The sequence below is a fragment of the Malurus melanocephalus genome, unplaced genomic scaffold (genome assembly GCF_030028575.1).
Source record: "Malurus melanocephalus ecotype Western Australia unplaced genomic scaffold, MMel_1.1 scaffold_438, whole genome shotgun sequence".
Taxonomy (NCBI): Eukaryota; Metazoa; Chordata; class Aves; order Passeriformes; family Maluridae; genus Malurus; species Malurus melanocephalus.
The window spans coordinates 65,015-78,454 of NW_026623670.1; the positions used below are offsets into that span (position 1 = coordinate 65,015).

Sequence of the window (13,440 nt, forward strand, 5' to 3'; positions counted from 1 at the left end):
CAACATATTTCCTGCTTCTTAAAGRGATTCACTACTCCACTCTACAAGCCCAAGAATCAGACTATATYATGTATATACACATTTTAAAGGCATGCAAAGAAACAATTTTCACTGCTGTCTTGMAAATTTCTAGATAAGACAGGCTAAAATTCCCGGTTGACAGAACCCAAAAATTGCTTAAAATATTTATATGACATTGCCCTCTAGAGGAAACTGAGAAAAATCTGCTTTAGTAGAGCTCTTGAACAGATGAAGACATGAAATGCTGTTTTCAGCAGAACAATTAGTGTTTGTTAGAAACCATTTTCAGTGAGAACATCACACACTGGTTTGGCTCCATTTGTCATCCATGCATTTTCAAGAAGGAATTCCCCAACCTCTAGCCTAGGGCTCTGTATTCAGAWAGATGGTACCACAAAGTTTACKGGTTACCACATGCCTGGATTTTTCKCTTTGCTACAAGAATACAAATAGCTCAGGCTACAAAAAAATGATAAGCACTTAGTAATTCTTCAGTGAACATGGCAAAAAGACATAGTAGTCAAAGTGTATGAGGATGGGAAGACTTCCCTGACTTTTATTTCAGTGAATACTTACCCTGATAGCCTGTACCCATTCCAGTGATCTATGGCTAGGAATGGCTTAGGAATCACAGGGCAAGGTTATTGCTCTATTAAAAAATTATTTGTTTTGCTAGTTGTTGTTCTGTTAGAAGATTATCTGGTTATCTATAATACCTACTATGGAGAAGGGTTAAAACTAGAGGGTTGTCACCTTTTTAAACAATAGAGAAAAGTTTTAGGCATCAGAATAGTAGTATCCTCCAGTCATATTTCAACAATTCTGCATMATTTTGAAGAAGCTTGAATCCATTTTCCATCCACCTCTAGTTTCTTACTTTCYTGTTAGAGAGGCTTCAGTTGGATGGGCTTCCTGTGTCTTGAATGCTCTAGGGTGAAATTTGCTGCTAACAATTGCATTTGCCTTACTCTTGTCCTGTTTTGGTTGGTACAAGTATTCTTGAACTGCCCCAAACGTTGTGGCAGGGCCAGCTTATCKTTGCCTGGTTACTAGTCTGTTAAAYGCATTTTCCTTTGGAGGCTCAGGTGATCTTGCTGGACAGCATATATTTTACCCAGAGAAAGCAGCAAGTACAGTGGGTGACACTGCAGTCTCTGGCTGGTACATATGCCTTTCCTCTCTTAGCCCACATCTAATGAAAAGGAGACATAAAAATAAGTTTCAAGGAGCATTGCTCAGAGCTGGAGGCAAGTGTCACATCRGCTAAAAAAAGCAATGAGTTTTCCATGTTAAAAGAAAATCCCATCACAAAAGTCATCCACTGCAGCAGCTGTCTCTGTGGTTATATACCTGCCCCTTTGCTGATCTCATCTATGTTTATTTTATTTATCCTCTCACTTATGTCCATAGATGGCAGGTTCATTCTGACAAACCATCTCTCTGAGGCTGATATTGAGCCTCTGCCTGTGGAAYAGTCTCCTGCTCATCATTTTTCAACCCTCCCCTCTCCTGTCCTACCCAGTCCAGGCCTGATTCCCTGTGACAGGGGATAAGTAGGTTTTAAACTGACATCACTGTTAATGCTTTTAGCTCTGGAGGGTCACGGTTCAGTTCTATGAGAGAGTTCAGTTCTCGCCCAGAGCTTGGCAAGAAGGTATCATCATSGCCAGCTTGCAGAGTGGCCCCAAAACACATTTGAGAATGAGAATGCTGCTCAGTTAGCCCAGTGCTATGAGAAAAAAAAATATTTAAATGAGGACTGAAGAAGCTGTGTCTTTCCAGGATTCATGGCACATCAGTCAGTACAGGTGAGAAAGAACAACCTCCCAGGACTGCGGGGGCTGGCTCCAGTCACCTCCTTCTTTTGCAGCACCTCAGAGCTTCTGTCTCAAGAAAATTAATCTTCAGCCCACAGCCCGCTTTGTGCAGGCTGGACTTCCAGAATGGGAGGAGAAATTCACATTTACAGTTTAGAGGACACTGTGATTGACTGCACATTGCAAACTGGTGTGTAAGGGCATAAGGATTATAGGAAGAGTAGGAATAATGGGCATGGAATGTTCCTTGCTTGTGTTTCTGAACATCTGTATTTTTAATTTTTGATGGCTGAAATACTGTTCTGTGCTAGCAAATGCCCTGCTGGAGAGGCTGTGAAAATAACCAATGCTGTGGCTGAAGGCCTCACCTGTTACTTGGCTGAGTGGTGGAAAAAAAAGTGATTCTATTTTGCACATTCCAGCAGTTTGCCAATTAGCTACATTCTGCTGCACCCTGACTGTACTTCCAGGTGACCTGAGAGCATGGGATGCTTGCTGTGTGTCAGGCTGAAAATCCCACTCAGGATGTAAAAGGGATCCTGCTGGCACTTTGGTATCAGGCTAAATGACAAGGCACAAGGGTGACTCAGCGAAACAAGTCRTTCCCATAGTGGATGGACAGGGAGGGAAGAGCAGGGAGGGCAGAGCTCCCTCCCAAATACTGGGCTTATTCTCATAATAACAGTGTGGTCAGAACAGCAAATTAAATGCAGAGGCACGCCATACATTGGGCAGCAAGGTACAGCTTTCTAATCAGAACTTTCACAGCTCATTAAAATAAAGCACAGAAAAACCCTCCTCTATAGCCTCTGAAGTTTACACATCTCCAAAGGCAACACCACCAACCTCTGTCCAAGTCTTTTTAAGCCTGATGCAATACCTCTGAAAAGCAAGCATGCAGAGGCAGGGCTGGAAGCAATTTTGGCAGATAACCCTGGGGATGTTGCCTACTTATGTATGTATGCTCCTGGGGATCATGCTTTCCAGAGAGAGGACAGCTCTGTTGTTACGTGCCTACAGTATGCAGAAAGCAATGACAGGCATATTGCTCCCTAAATTTTTGGACAAACACATACAGGATGTGAGCTATTTAAATCAGTGGGAGTATTTCCACCATTTTTGTGGGGTTTAGACAAAATTTATCTGAGTAAGAAGATAAATAAGATGAAAATTTGAGGAGGATGAGGGGTTTGGAAAGCCTGTTGAGGAGGCAGTTGTAGTGAYTGGATGTTGCAAATGACCATTGCTATAAGGGAGTGAGTTTTGACTCCACAGGGGCATTGCATGGGGAGACTGAGAGCGACGGCAGGAGCCACAGGGTGAGAAGGGGAAACCGAGTGAACATAGGCTCAGATTAATAAAGCAAAGAGGACAAACAAGCTAAATTATCTCCGCTGAGTCTGGGGATTAGTGACCTTCTGTTTAAGACTTTGGCTCTTAAGAGAGGATTTGGAATAAAGCTCATTTCTTCAGAGCAATTTATTTCTCAACACGTGTGGCTAAATCAGCTTGTACCTTTCCAGGAGACATAAAAGAAGGGAAGAAAAAACATCTCTTTCTTAGTTTCCTAGTCCTGCTATATTTTAAGGGAGGGGAGAGGAGGAAGRAATTTATATCCACTATCAAGTCAGGGATTTATATTCACTATCAGTTTAAAATACAGCAGCCATGCTTCAGAGGGGACTTCATACTCCAGACTTCAGCAGCACAGTGATACTTAGGCTGTGCCTTGCAAATGTTAGACATCCATAGGCTTTCTCTCATTTTGCACAGGTTGAGCACACTTTTACTATATCCCAGCTCACAGCAGCTCAACTGGAGGAGAAAACACTCAGCCAAAATCCCTACGTGCTGCTTATTTTCCATCCTCAGGATTCGCACACCAGGCAGCTCAGAGGGCACGTCAGCACAAGCTTCTCATCCTTGCCCATGATAACAAGCCCCAGGTCTCAGCCTCTGTGCCCTGATCCGTCACTTAGCAGCATGAAGATTGGTAATATGATATAAAAAAGGAAACTAATTCAATTCCACAACAGGTTGGGGGTATTTTTTAGGTCAGTTATCAGAACTCTATTCCCTGAGACTGCATTTGGAGGCTGCAGTYTCCAGGACCACTATATTTGTTTTTCGATGTGTAGTCAGTGCTGTTAATATTTTAACAAGGAGCTCCCACAGAAATGTTTGCCCCTTGGCCAAGGGCAAAGGGACAGGATAAATTTCCATCTGTTTTCCTATTAAAACAAAAATATTTTCTTATGGACATAACCAAGAGAAGGCCCTGCTAAAACCAGGCAAAGCAGCTGCTTATACTGAGCAGCACTTTATGTTGGCAGCACTTTTGCTTTTTTTTTGCTTTCAGTAAAACAGAGCAATAAATCCATGCAACCTGACATGACTGGGAGGTGGGGGTGAAGTGAGACAAAGCTCTCTCTGATGACCAGGGATAGTTTTCTTGGGGTAATTTTTCCGTAATGAAAAGGATGTATAATGGAGATTGCAACGCCAAGCAGAAGATAAATCCCAAGWAACCTCAATTAAATACAATCCCATCATAGGCACAGAAACCTGACCCATCCCCTGCCACTGTAACACTGACACTCATACACCCCAAACCCCAACTCTACTGAAGAATAGATTTGTTACCCAAAACATGACCTGAGGGCCACACTTAATGCACTGAGGAAGTGCAGTCCTTGATCCTGGTTCCCATCCCACTCGTCAGTCAGGGCACATGGAAGCATTTTGAACACACTGCTGAACAACACAGTGCAACAAAATCTTGTGGACGCTCCGGAGACAACTGCAGCTGCCAGGGCAGGGACAAAGTAGTCACGGCAAGCAGTGTGACACTGTCTCAACACAGCATGGCAGGAAGCAGTGCCCCAYGGAAAATGCAAAACTTGAGCACTTGAATATCAAAGAGTGACCACATTTGGAGGGGAAGGATGTTCCTCCCAACAGGAAAATATTTCTATTGCAGGACCAAAGCAGTATATATTAAAACATTATTCCATTCAAACTTCCGAGGAAATGGGATTTCAATAAAAAAGTGCCTTGAAAAGTGTGCTCTTCTGAAACAATAGTTTTCAAACAACACTCAGATTTTTGCGCATCTCTTCTCASACAGAGCAAAGATTTCACCATTCCCAGCCCCACAGCACATGCACTGCTCTGCAGGTACAGATCTGCTGCTTGTCTGCAGGGATCACAACAAGGGAACAAAGAAGATCACCCTCCTGAAGACCCCTGCTGAGGGCAGTCTGTCTCTGATTACAGCTGGGGACTGCATGATGTGTTTCCAGCACCAACCAGAACTTTTTTTGACAAAGAACCTCAAGATTTCACCCAGCGGAGCCCAGGACTGTTACTGACTGCCACAGCAGGCAGCACAAAGTGCTGTGCACATTTTAAGACCTGTAGTTTCATTAGACATTTTGAGCTGCCCTCAGTAATCAGCTGCTAGCATTTGCAGAGATGCAGGACTGGGTTTAGAATGTTCATATGTCACACACCTACTAATGGCATTGACCTTTGAGGAGGAACAGGACATTACCTTCATAGCTCCAGCTATCCTGGAGGCATGCACATGTGATGTGGAGCAGCAACAAGCATTCAGGAAAGGCCTTGGCTCTGCTGAAAACCCTCAACTTCAGGTAAAGTAAAAGCTTTGCCTTCAGTAATGGCACTTGAAGCTCCCCCTCCATTGCAGTCCTGATTCCTGAAGGTCTTTCTCAGCATCTTGGAAAATAAATTGATTTCCCTGACATTTGGCATGCTGTTTCTTGTGCTGAGGAGGAGTCTTAGCAACTCCCCCCAGAGACTGGCTGAAGAGAGGAGACTAAGAAAGCACTGAGCAAAGGCATGGCTGTCAAAACATTTCTCTCTTCATTTTTTGGAAGCARCTCCAATTTGTGGGTTAAAAGGAAGCCAGCCACTTCTCTGACTGTATTCCCACAGYTGGCAATGTTTGGTAATTTTTGGCAATGAGAAAGAAGGTATTTTGAAGGAGTGGCTGGCTTTTCTCAAGGWCAAAATTATAATAATATCTCATGTTTCTACCACACTGTCATCACTGGCAATGCATCTTAYTCTGCTTTCTTCAAGAACGATTTCAATTTGGAAATCTACTTAGCACTGATTTTAAAGATTAAATGTATATGGTAGCTGTGTCCAAGCACTGCAGCTATGCTTGATGAAATCCATAATCAAATATTTCAAACTGAATTATATTCATGACAAAATAATTTTTTTGCAATCCTCCCAGGACTTGCTCAATGAAGCCCCATTCAGTTATGCTCAAGAAATGAAGGATTTGTCTGTCATCTGCAGAAATACTAAAAGCCTCCCTCCAGTAAGTGAGTAATAACCCAAAATGAGTAAGTAGTTCCACAATACATAGAAAGTTGTCTGGGGGAACATAACCCACGTATTTTGGAAATACAGTTGCATAGACAGAAAATAGATAAATAAATAGGCAGAGTTTTGACTAACCTTTATTCAGTACTCCAATACAGCTCATTTCCCTGCAATTGTGTTTGATAGACACACACAATTTGCTAACTCTAAAGAGAGCAATAATTTTCCCTCAATCACTAACATCACCAAAAATGACACCACCTACATTATTCCTCTCTAATGTAATAATACCCTGTTAAGCAAAGAGCTTTGATGATTTTATTACTACATAATGTTTCTCTAAATGAAAAGAAAGAAAAAAATAAAAGAAACAAGTTCAGCAATAATCAACCTGTCTCTTCTGTGTACATGGAAATCAGGTAGAATTTAAATAAATAACTTTTCTGTAAAGAAATCATTTTCTAGCAAGGAGAGACAGATGAGTGGTACCCACAGCTGGCTCCTCCAAGAAACTTTGTGCTGTTCTTACTCAATGTGTCTGACCCCACCACCGCTCCRAGACCTGAGGACCTGCAGGCACAAACCAGGCAGGTGCCAAAACAGCCCAGTCTGTCCAGGACTGCCCGATCTGTTGCTCCAGTCCCCTGCCCCTGCATCCTCTACAGGCTGACCACATCCATAGGACAGCCAGCAAAAGGTGGCCTCACCTCTCCTCTCCTGTTGTCTGTGTATTGGTTTAGCCCCTTGAAACAGGGAGAGTTTGGATGGCAGTCTGGAACGAGAGGTGAGGTTACATAAAGCCCAGGGTGAGAACACTTCTGCAAACTCTGCTGCAGAGGTGGGAAATGGCAGAGTTGTGAGATCCTCAATCCTCTACTGTTAAGAGAATAGATCAGAATATTCCCTATATCATCAGTGCAAAAAACTTCATCAGGCAAGATGGGGCTGCCCTGGAACACTCGGCAGGTGAGGAATAAACTCACAAGCAGTGATTTTCCTCACCCAATTCAGCCTGGTGCTGCAGGAACTAAGGCAGCATTTTAATTTCACTGACCATGTGCAGGCTCCACTAAGTACATCACACCACAAATCACAGCCCCTTGTGTCAATCTGGAAGGRTTTCCCACTCAGCCAGTGAATAATTACACAGTCAGAAACTGAGTCAGGACTACTGTTTAGTGCGCTGTCTTGCCTCAACAACACCKTGAAAAACCAAGGGGAAACCAACTTCCACCAGAGCAGCAATATGGAAATATTCTTGAAAGCTTCTTGGAAGCAGCCCTCTGAAGAAGGCAAGTTGATGTTGTCTTTCAGCCTGTTACAAAGCTAGACAGGATTATTCTGAGCTGTCTCCCCGTGGAGAAAGCTACTGAAAGACTCTCACGGAATCCTCAGACACTCCAGATGAACAGTGTGGGAACATGGGTTTGGAGATGCCAGCCAGATCCCCGATAGGCAAAAGCCAGCACTCCAAACTGKGAGCATCAAGGTCCCAAACTGTCATCCATCAACATCACCCTTGTCAAATAGCAGTCAACAGTAAGTTAGGCAAGGAAGCTTTGGATGCTGAAAATAATGCAGGTTTTGACTAAGGAATGTCCTAAATTTKGGCCTAAATTGGATGCAAAATATTCTAAAATGGGATTTTAAGAATAACACTGGCCCCACACTACCAAAACTCTGCCTTTGTAATGCCCAAAAAAAGTAAGGAAAATGGAGCACTTGGTTCCCATTAGCTGCAGTCRCAGCTTGCTGGTTTAATAACAGAGCTTTCCAAAAGGAACAAGCCCTAAATTAAGCCTTCAGGGACAGGACAAAAAGGACAGATACCCAAATATTTTGGACTTCATTGGCTATTATCTCTCATTTTGCACTATTAATAAAATGACATTACTGCTAGCCACTGCAAGTCASTGCTGGCCCCTGGATTTAAGAGCAGTGACACCTGTCAAAGGGGACACAACAAACCAACTGTTTTTTGCCACAAACACTCTCAGATTTGGAGGCTGCAACAGTACAAATATTTATACACTCATTGAATTACAGGCTAGGAATTAAAAAGGGTTGTTTTCATTCATGTAAAACCACAAAAGGTTGAACTRTCCAGTACCCACAGATTGAGGAGTCTCTGCTTTTATTCTTCCATGTGATAGAATTAGGGGTTCCTGCCACATTCACTGCCTTTTGGGATCACTTCACTAGCACCTGGCTTCCAAAACTGTCCATCCTCAAGACAGTTTCCCTTTTGGCAAGAGGGGGAGGATTTCATGCCCTCAGGTACATTGCAACCTCAGGTATGAATGAACATTTACATCCTCATCTACAGCAGAGAAAAGTTTTTGCCTTTGCAAAAGGTAATGTGAGGAAGTCTGCCAGCCCATAAAGAGCAAAACTGGGACAAYAACTGATTTTACAGCATGGAATAGCTGAATTTAAAAAAACACCAAAAGAACCTTAATTTTTGATTTGAACTCTTAAAGATTTCAAGTTTTCTGGGTCAGGAGACATCAGAAGAGAGCAAATGCAATAAAATCAAAGGGAATTTATTAAAATGAAGTTGTTCTAAACTGGAAAACACAAAAATGTCTTGCTTTGAGAAAGCCTCAGACAACATTTAGCTGTCAAAAAAGCTTCCCTCAACTCCAATAATTTAGTAAAAATAAGAAGCACCTGTAAAAATATCTTCCAATGCTGCTGTGTCTGTGTTCATTTTTGCTTAAGGAAACAATTTTATACAAAACCATGAAGGCCTCTGTTTTAGTGAGGAGCCTCTGGTGATTAYGATGTATAATTTTTTGATCCAATGACCTCTGAAAATTTTCCAGTGGAAGTGTGAGTAGCTTAGGTTTATTATCAATTTGATTTTGTTACGTATTTTCTACATGGTCTTAAGAACAAACCCAGAACTCTCTCAGGGGCTGGAAAGCAGAGGTCAAAACCTCTGCTCGTGGACTTCCATCAGGACCAACTGTGACTTGCACGGCACCAGAGGTGACTGCTGGTGGCAGCTTTCCCACCCTTACCTTGCTCCAGTGACATCCACACCGACCATCAGCTGTCCGTTCAGAGAAAGGATCTCGTCTTTCAGGCGCACTCTCCCGCACTTCCCGGCCGGGCTGTTCTTCTTCAAATCCGTCACCCAGATACACCCAACATCGAGCACAGGCCCCTTATGTGCCTTCCTCTTCTTTCCTCCCCGACGCTTCTCCCCATAGTCTCCCAGAGCAGGGATATTCCCAAAGCTCAGGCCCAGAACCTCATTTTTCCGCATCTCYTGGGCCAGGTACATGGTGCAGATCTCCGTATCCACAGTCCCGCAGCTCCCTGGCTGCAGGTTGCTCTCGTCCACGGAGAAGTTGAGCTGGATGTACTCGCTCAGCTTCTGGACAGCCGAGCGGCAGAGCTGCTGCTCGGCTCCCTCGGCCCCCTCCCGCCGGCTGTTCTGCAGCCACTGGCACAGGAGGGGGAGGAAGATCCCGGCGTTGTCCTGTGTGATGGGCATCGCTGTCCCTGGGCATCCCCTCACGCCATCAGCCCCGGCCTCTGTCGGCTCCCTGATCCTCCGCCACGGCCCCCCACAGCCCCTGGGGACATGCTGGAGCGGGACTGCAGGTCCAAAGCAAGCTCCATCAAATCTCGGGGAGGTTTTTGGGGCGTTCCAGCTGACCAAGAGCACAGTCCAGGTGGGATGTTTGGTGTGAGGAGGCTACGGCCGGCCCTACGAGCAGGCTGTGGGGTGAAGTGTTTGGGAGTGCCTGTGGCTGCCCAGATCCGCCTGCCGCCGGGCTCCCCGCTCCTTCAGGAACAAAGCGTCCTTCCCACCACGATCACCACAGCGTGTCGTTCTGCAAGAAGAAAACAGCGTGGTTAGAAATGCGAGAAAACCCCTGCAGGCGCCCGGCAGCCCCAGCCCAGCGGCCCAAGGCCCGGCTCGCACGGCCCGGCCGCTCTCCTTCTGCGATTTACCACTTGAGGGCACCAGCTGCTCTCCTCAGCAAGGGAATAAAAGGTCACCATTAGCTCCTGACCTTCCMGGGATTGCAGAGCCCGGGGGATGCTGCTGCCGCAGCTCCGGGGGGACATTCCTGCCAAACCCGCTCCAAGGGCCGCTRGAAGGGCACCGGCCTCGGCAGCCACTGGAGCTGGCAGCGCCGCCATCCGTGCCAGTGGTTCGGGCTGACAGCGATCTCCTGCGCCTCAGCTCCGCACCGAGCAGCAAACACTAAGGGTGAGGACACCAATGGGGCCCCTTCCTTAGTGGCAGCAGTGTCTCACAGCCACCCTGTGGGCAAAGCGTCTAAGGGAGGTGGCTATCCAATGCCTCGGGAAAAGGTTTGGGTCGGCGAATTCCCCAGTTTCCTGCAGTTTGGAGAGGCAGGCACACGGGCAGCCAGAAGGCAGTGTGAGCTGGGGGTTGGCAAACAAAGAGTGGGAGACACAGGGGGTTTTTGCCGGGATCATTAGGATCTATGAAATAAGAAAAAAAAAAACGTGACACGAGTCAAGTCTGGTTGACCGGATTGTTTCAGGGATTTATTTTCTAGCAGTGGATGCTGCTCTGCTGCTCAGTGATCTGTGCAGCAGGAAAGCTGAAGAAAGCAGCAGCTTCAAGCTTGCAGCCTGCAGGTTTGCTCTTGCAGATGTGTAGGAAAGGCTTGTTTTAGGTAGAAGAGCTCTAGAAAGTGCTTTCAATCCCAAAAGAATGAGTGTAGAGGGAGGTTCTTGCAAAATGCTGCTGCCCAGAAGGCGTATCCAAAATTCTGCCACCTCCCTGGCTGTGGGGCACTACTTAGACAGGTAGAAGTGATCCCACRAAATCTCAGGCAGGGACAACACATCAGGGTCACATGTGATGCTCTTGTAGGAGGACACCAGCACCTTCACCAACAGTGATGTTACATCAGTGGATCAACAGAGATAGACATCAGCTTGGGAAAGGAGGAACTGGCCCACTGYTTTGTGAGAGGGACTTCTGAGTTAAGCTCAGGGTAGGAAAAATAGGAGAAAAGGGAAAGGAAAGCAGTCAGAGACAGAAAGTCCTGGCTCCTTCAGAGCAACATTCTCACATAATGGATGGGTCAAGTAATCAGCAGGGAAGTGCCTTCAGAGAGAGGTGTGTTGGGAATAAGAAGGTGGAAAGAAACTCATATAAGAATGCCTGTAAAATCAAGGGATTGGGAACAGCAAAACAGAAATGCCTGGCTTCAGTACATTAAAAAAAAAAAAAAAAACCTGCTAGGCGAGAATTCGAGAAGAATTTAAAGGAAAAAGAAATCAAGGTGAGCTGTAGTTTCTCGAAGAAACAATATTTTTGTGCTTAAAAGGCACAGGCACAATAGCATCTCAATGCAGAAGGATCAGAAGACTTGGCAGCATCACGAGCTTTTCATTTTCCTCAAAGACAAGAAGAAAGAACACTAAAAGGTTACTGAGCAGGAGTTAAAAAAAATAGTGTGAACACATAGGCAAAAATAATAGAAACATCAGGGCATGGAAAWGAAATGAAACTTGAATAAGATAAAAAGAAAGTTACCCTTTATATGCATATCAATACCAAGAAGATAGTCTAGGAAAATGTTGCTCACAGAGAAAGTTATTGAAAAATGACACTGAAAGAGGCAACACTGGTTTCATTTTTGCTTTAGTCCTTGTTAAAATTACCAACTGTGCACAGGGGATTAGAACACATGCAACACAGTACCACTACACAGGTATACCATCCTTTTCTCTGCCTGTTCCAGGGGGAGATCAGTCCTCTGTCCAAGTCAGGTATTTCCAGTCCAACAGAGTGGGATAAACCACAGTTTAAATTCCCTATAAAACCAGCTAAAATAATCCGTGTTGGTCACTTGTGAGAATTCAAACAGGTAAGGGGCCAGAATTAAGGACAACAGCAAATGCAGTGGCTGTCTTCAAAGGCAGAAAGAGAAGCAGCAGCAGAACACTACATCAGTCAATCTAGCTTCAATCATCTTAAAAAACTCCAAACAAAGAAACAGTTTGCCTGTATGTTGAAGAGAACAACAATATAAGCAGCAGCAGACACAGTGGAGGCAAGAAGAAAATAATGTAAAATCAAATTAATTTCTTTTCATAATGGCAAAGTTGTTGGATGTCATTTATCCAGGCTTTGTTACAGCTTTTGTCACTGTCTCAAACAACTTTCTCATAAACATACTAGGGAAATATGATTAAATGAGACTACTATAAATCCATACCCAGGGAGTAGTTATTAATGACATTCTGTGAAAACAGAAGGACACTGTCAGTGGAGCTCTGCTGGATCTATATAGCCTAGTTCTGCTCACCACATTCATTAGTGACCTGGACAATCAAAGCGAGTACACATATTAAATCTGCAGATTACACGAAGCTGGGAGTGTCTGCAGACACACTGGAGAACGGGATTAGCATCTAAAATATCTTGGCAAAAATCAGAAAAACATACTCGAAAAACTAGGGTGAAGTTTATCAAGGACAAATGCAGAGTACTACAAAAGGAAAATCTCACTTAGATAGGATTGGCTATGTGGCAAATCTTTGGCAAGACTTGAAGTGTTTAATAGAATCACAGGATCACAAAATGGATTGGGTTAGGAAGGAATGTGATCCCAAATGTCCCTGTCAGGGTAGGGACACGTTCCACTWGACCAGGTTGCTCAGAACCCCACCCAGCTTGACTTTGAGCATTTCCAGAGTTTGTGGGGAATCATTCCTGTCAATAAAGTCTTGCTGTTSGGAAGAAAAAGAAAGGTCATTGTCCCAGAATGTGCCAACAGGGATAAAGTCAACAAGGCATGTGAAGTATTTCTGTAGCTTCACACCGGGCAGGGAAGGTCTCAGCAGCAAAAGTTGGAACAGAGCTCTGACATGACTTGCTAGTCTTGAAAGTGTGACTAAGAAATACTCAAAAAATTAGGGCCTGCTAGTCTGAAAAGAAGAAAGCATTGGAAATGGGGTCTAGGTGCACAAGTTAAAGGACCTCATGTACTTTGAAATGCCCCACAGTGACCAGGAGAAGAYGAGTCCATTCCTCTTGCCCACAAGGGGGTAATGTATGTGATTCACATCCAGGTAGGTTTAGGTTAGTGGTTAGATAATACTCAGAAGGATGAAGAATGTCAAAGCACGAGGGAACACCATCTCAGGTGCTGGAGTCTCCATCACTCATGGCCTCTGCAGCGATTCAGACATCTGCCATGAACAAAGACTAGAGCCAACCTCTCTTGGGTTGTGCGAGAGAGCT

General features: G+C 44.6%; 1 protein-coding gene across 1 annotated transcript in view; it reads right to left on the reverse strand.

The window, feature by feature from the left end:
* PDZD2 (PDZ domain containing 2) overlaps positions 1-13,440 on the reverse strand; it is a 133,780-nt gene that overhangs the window by 60,580 nt on the left and 59,760 nt on the right. The window contains exon 2 of the mRNA XM_057380160.1: positions 9,218-10,039. Within this exon, the coding sequence (XP_057236143.1) occupies positions 9,218-9,696 (479 nt within the window). The 5' untranslated portion in view covers positions 9,697-10,039. The remainder of the gene's footprint in view (positions 1-9,217; positions 10,040-13,440) is intronic.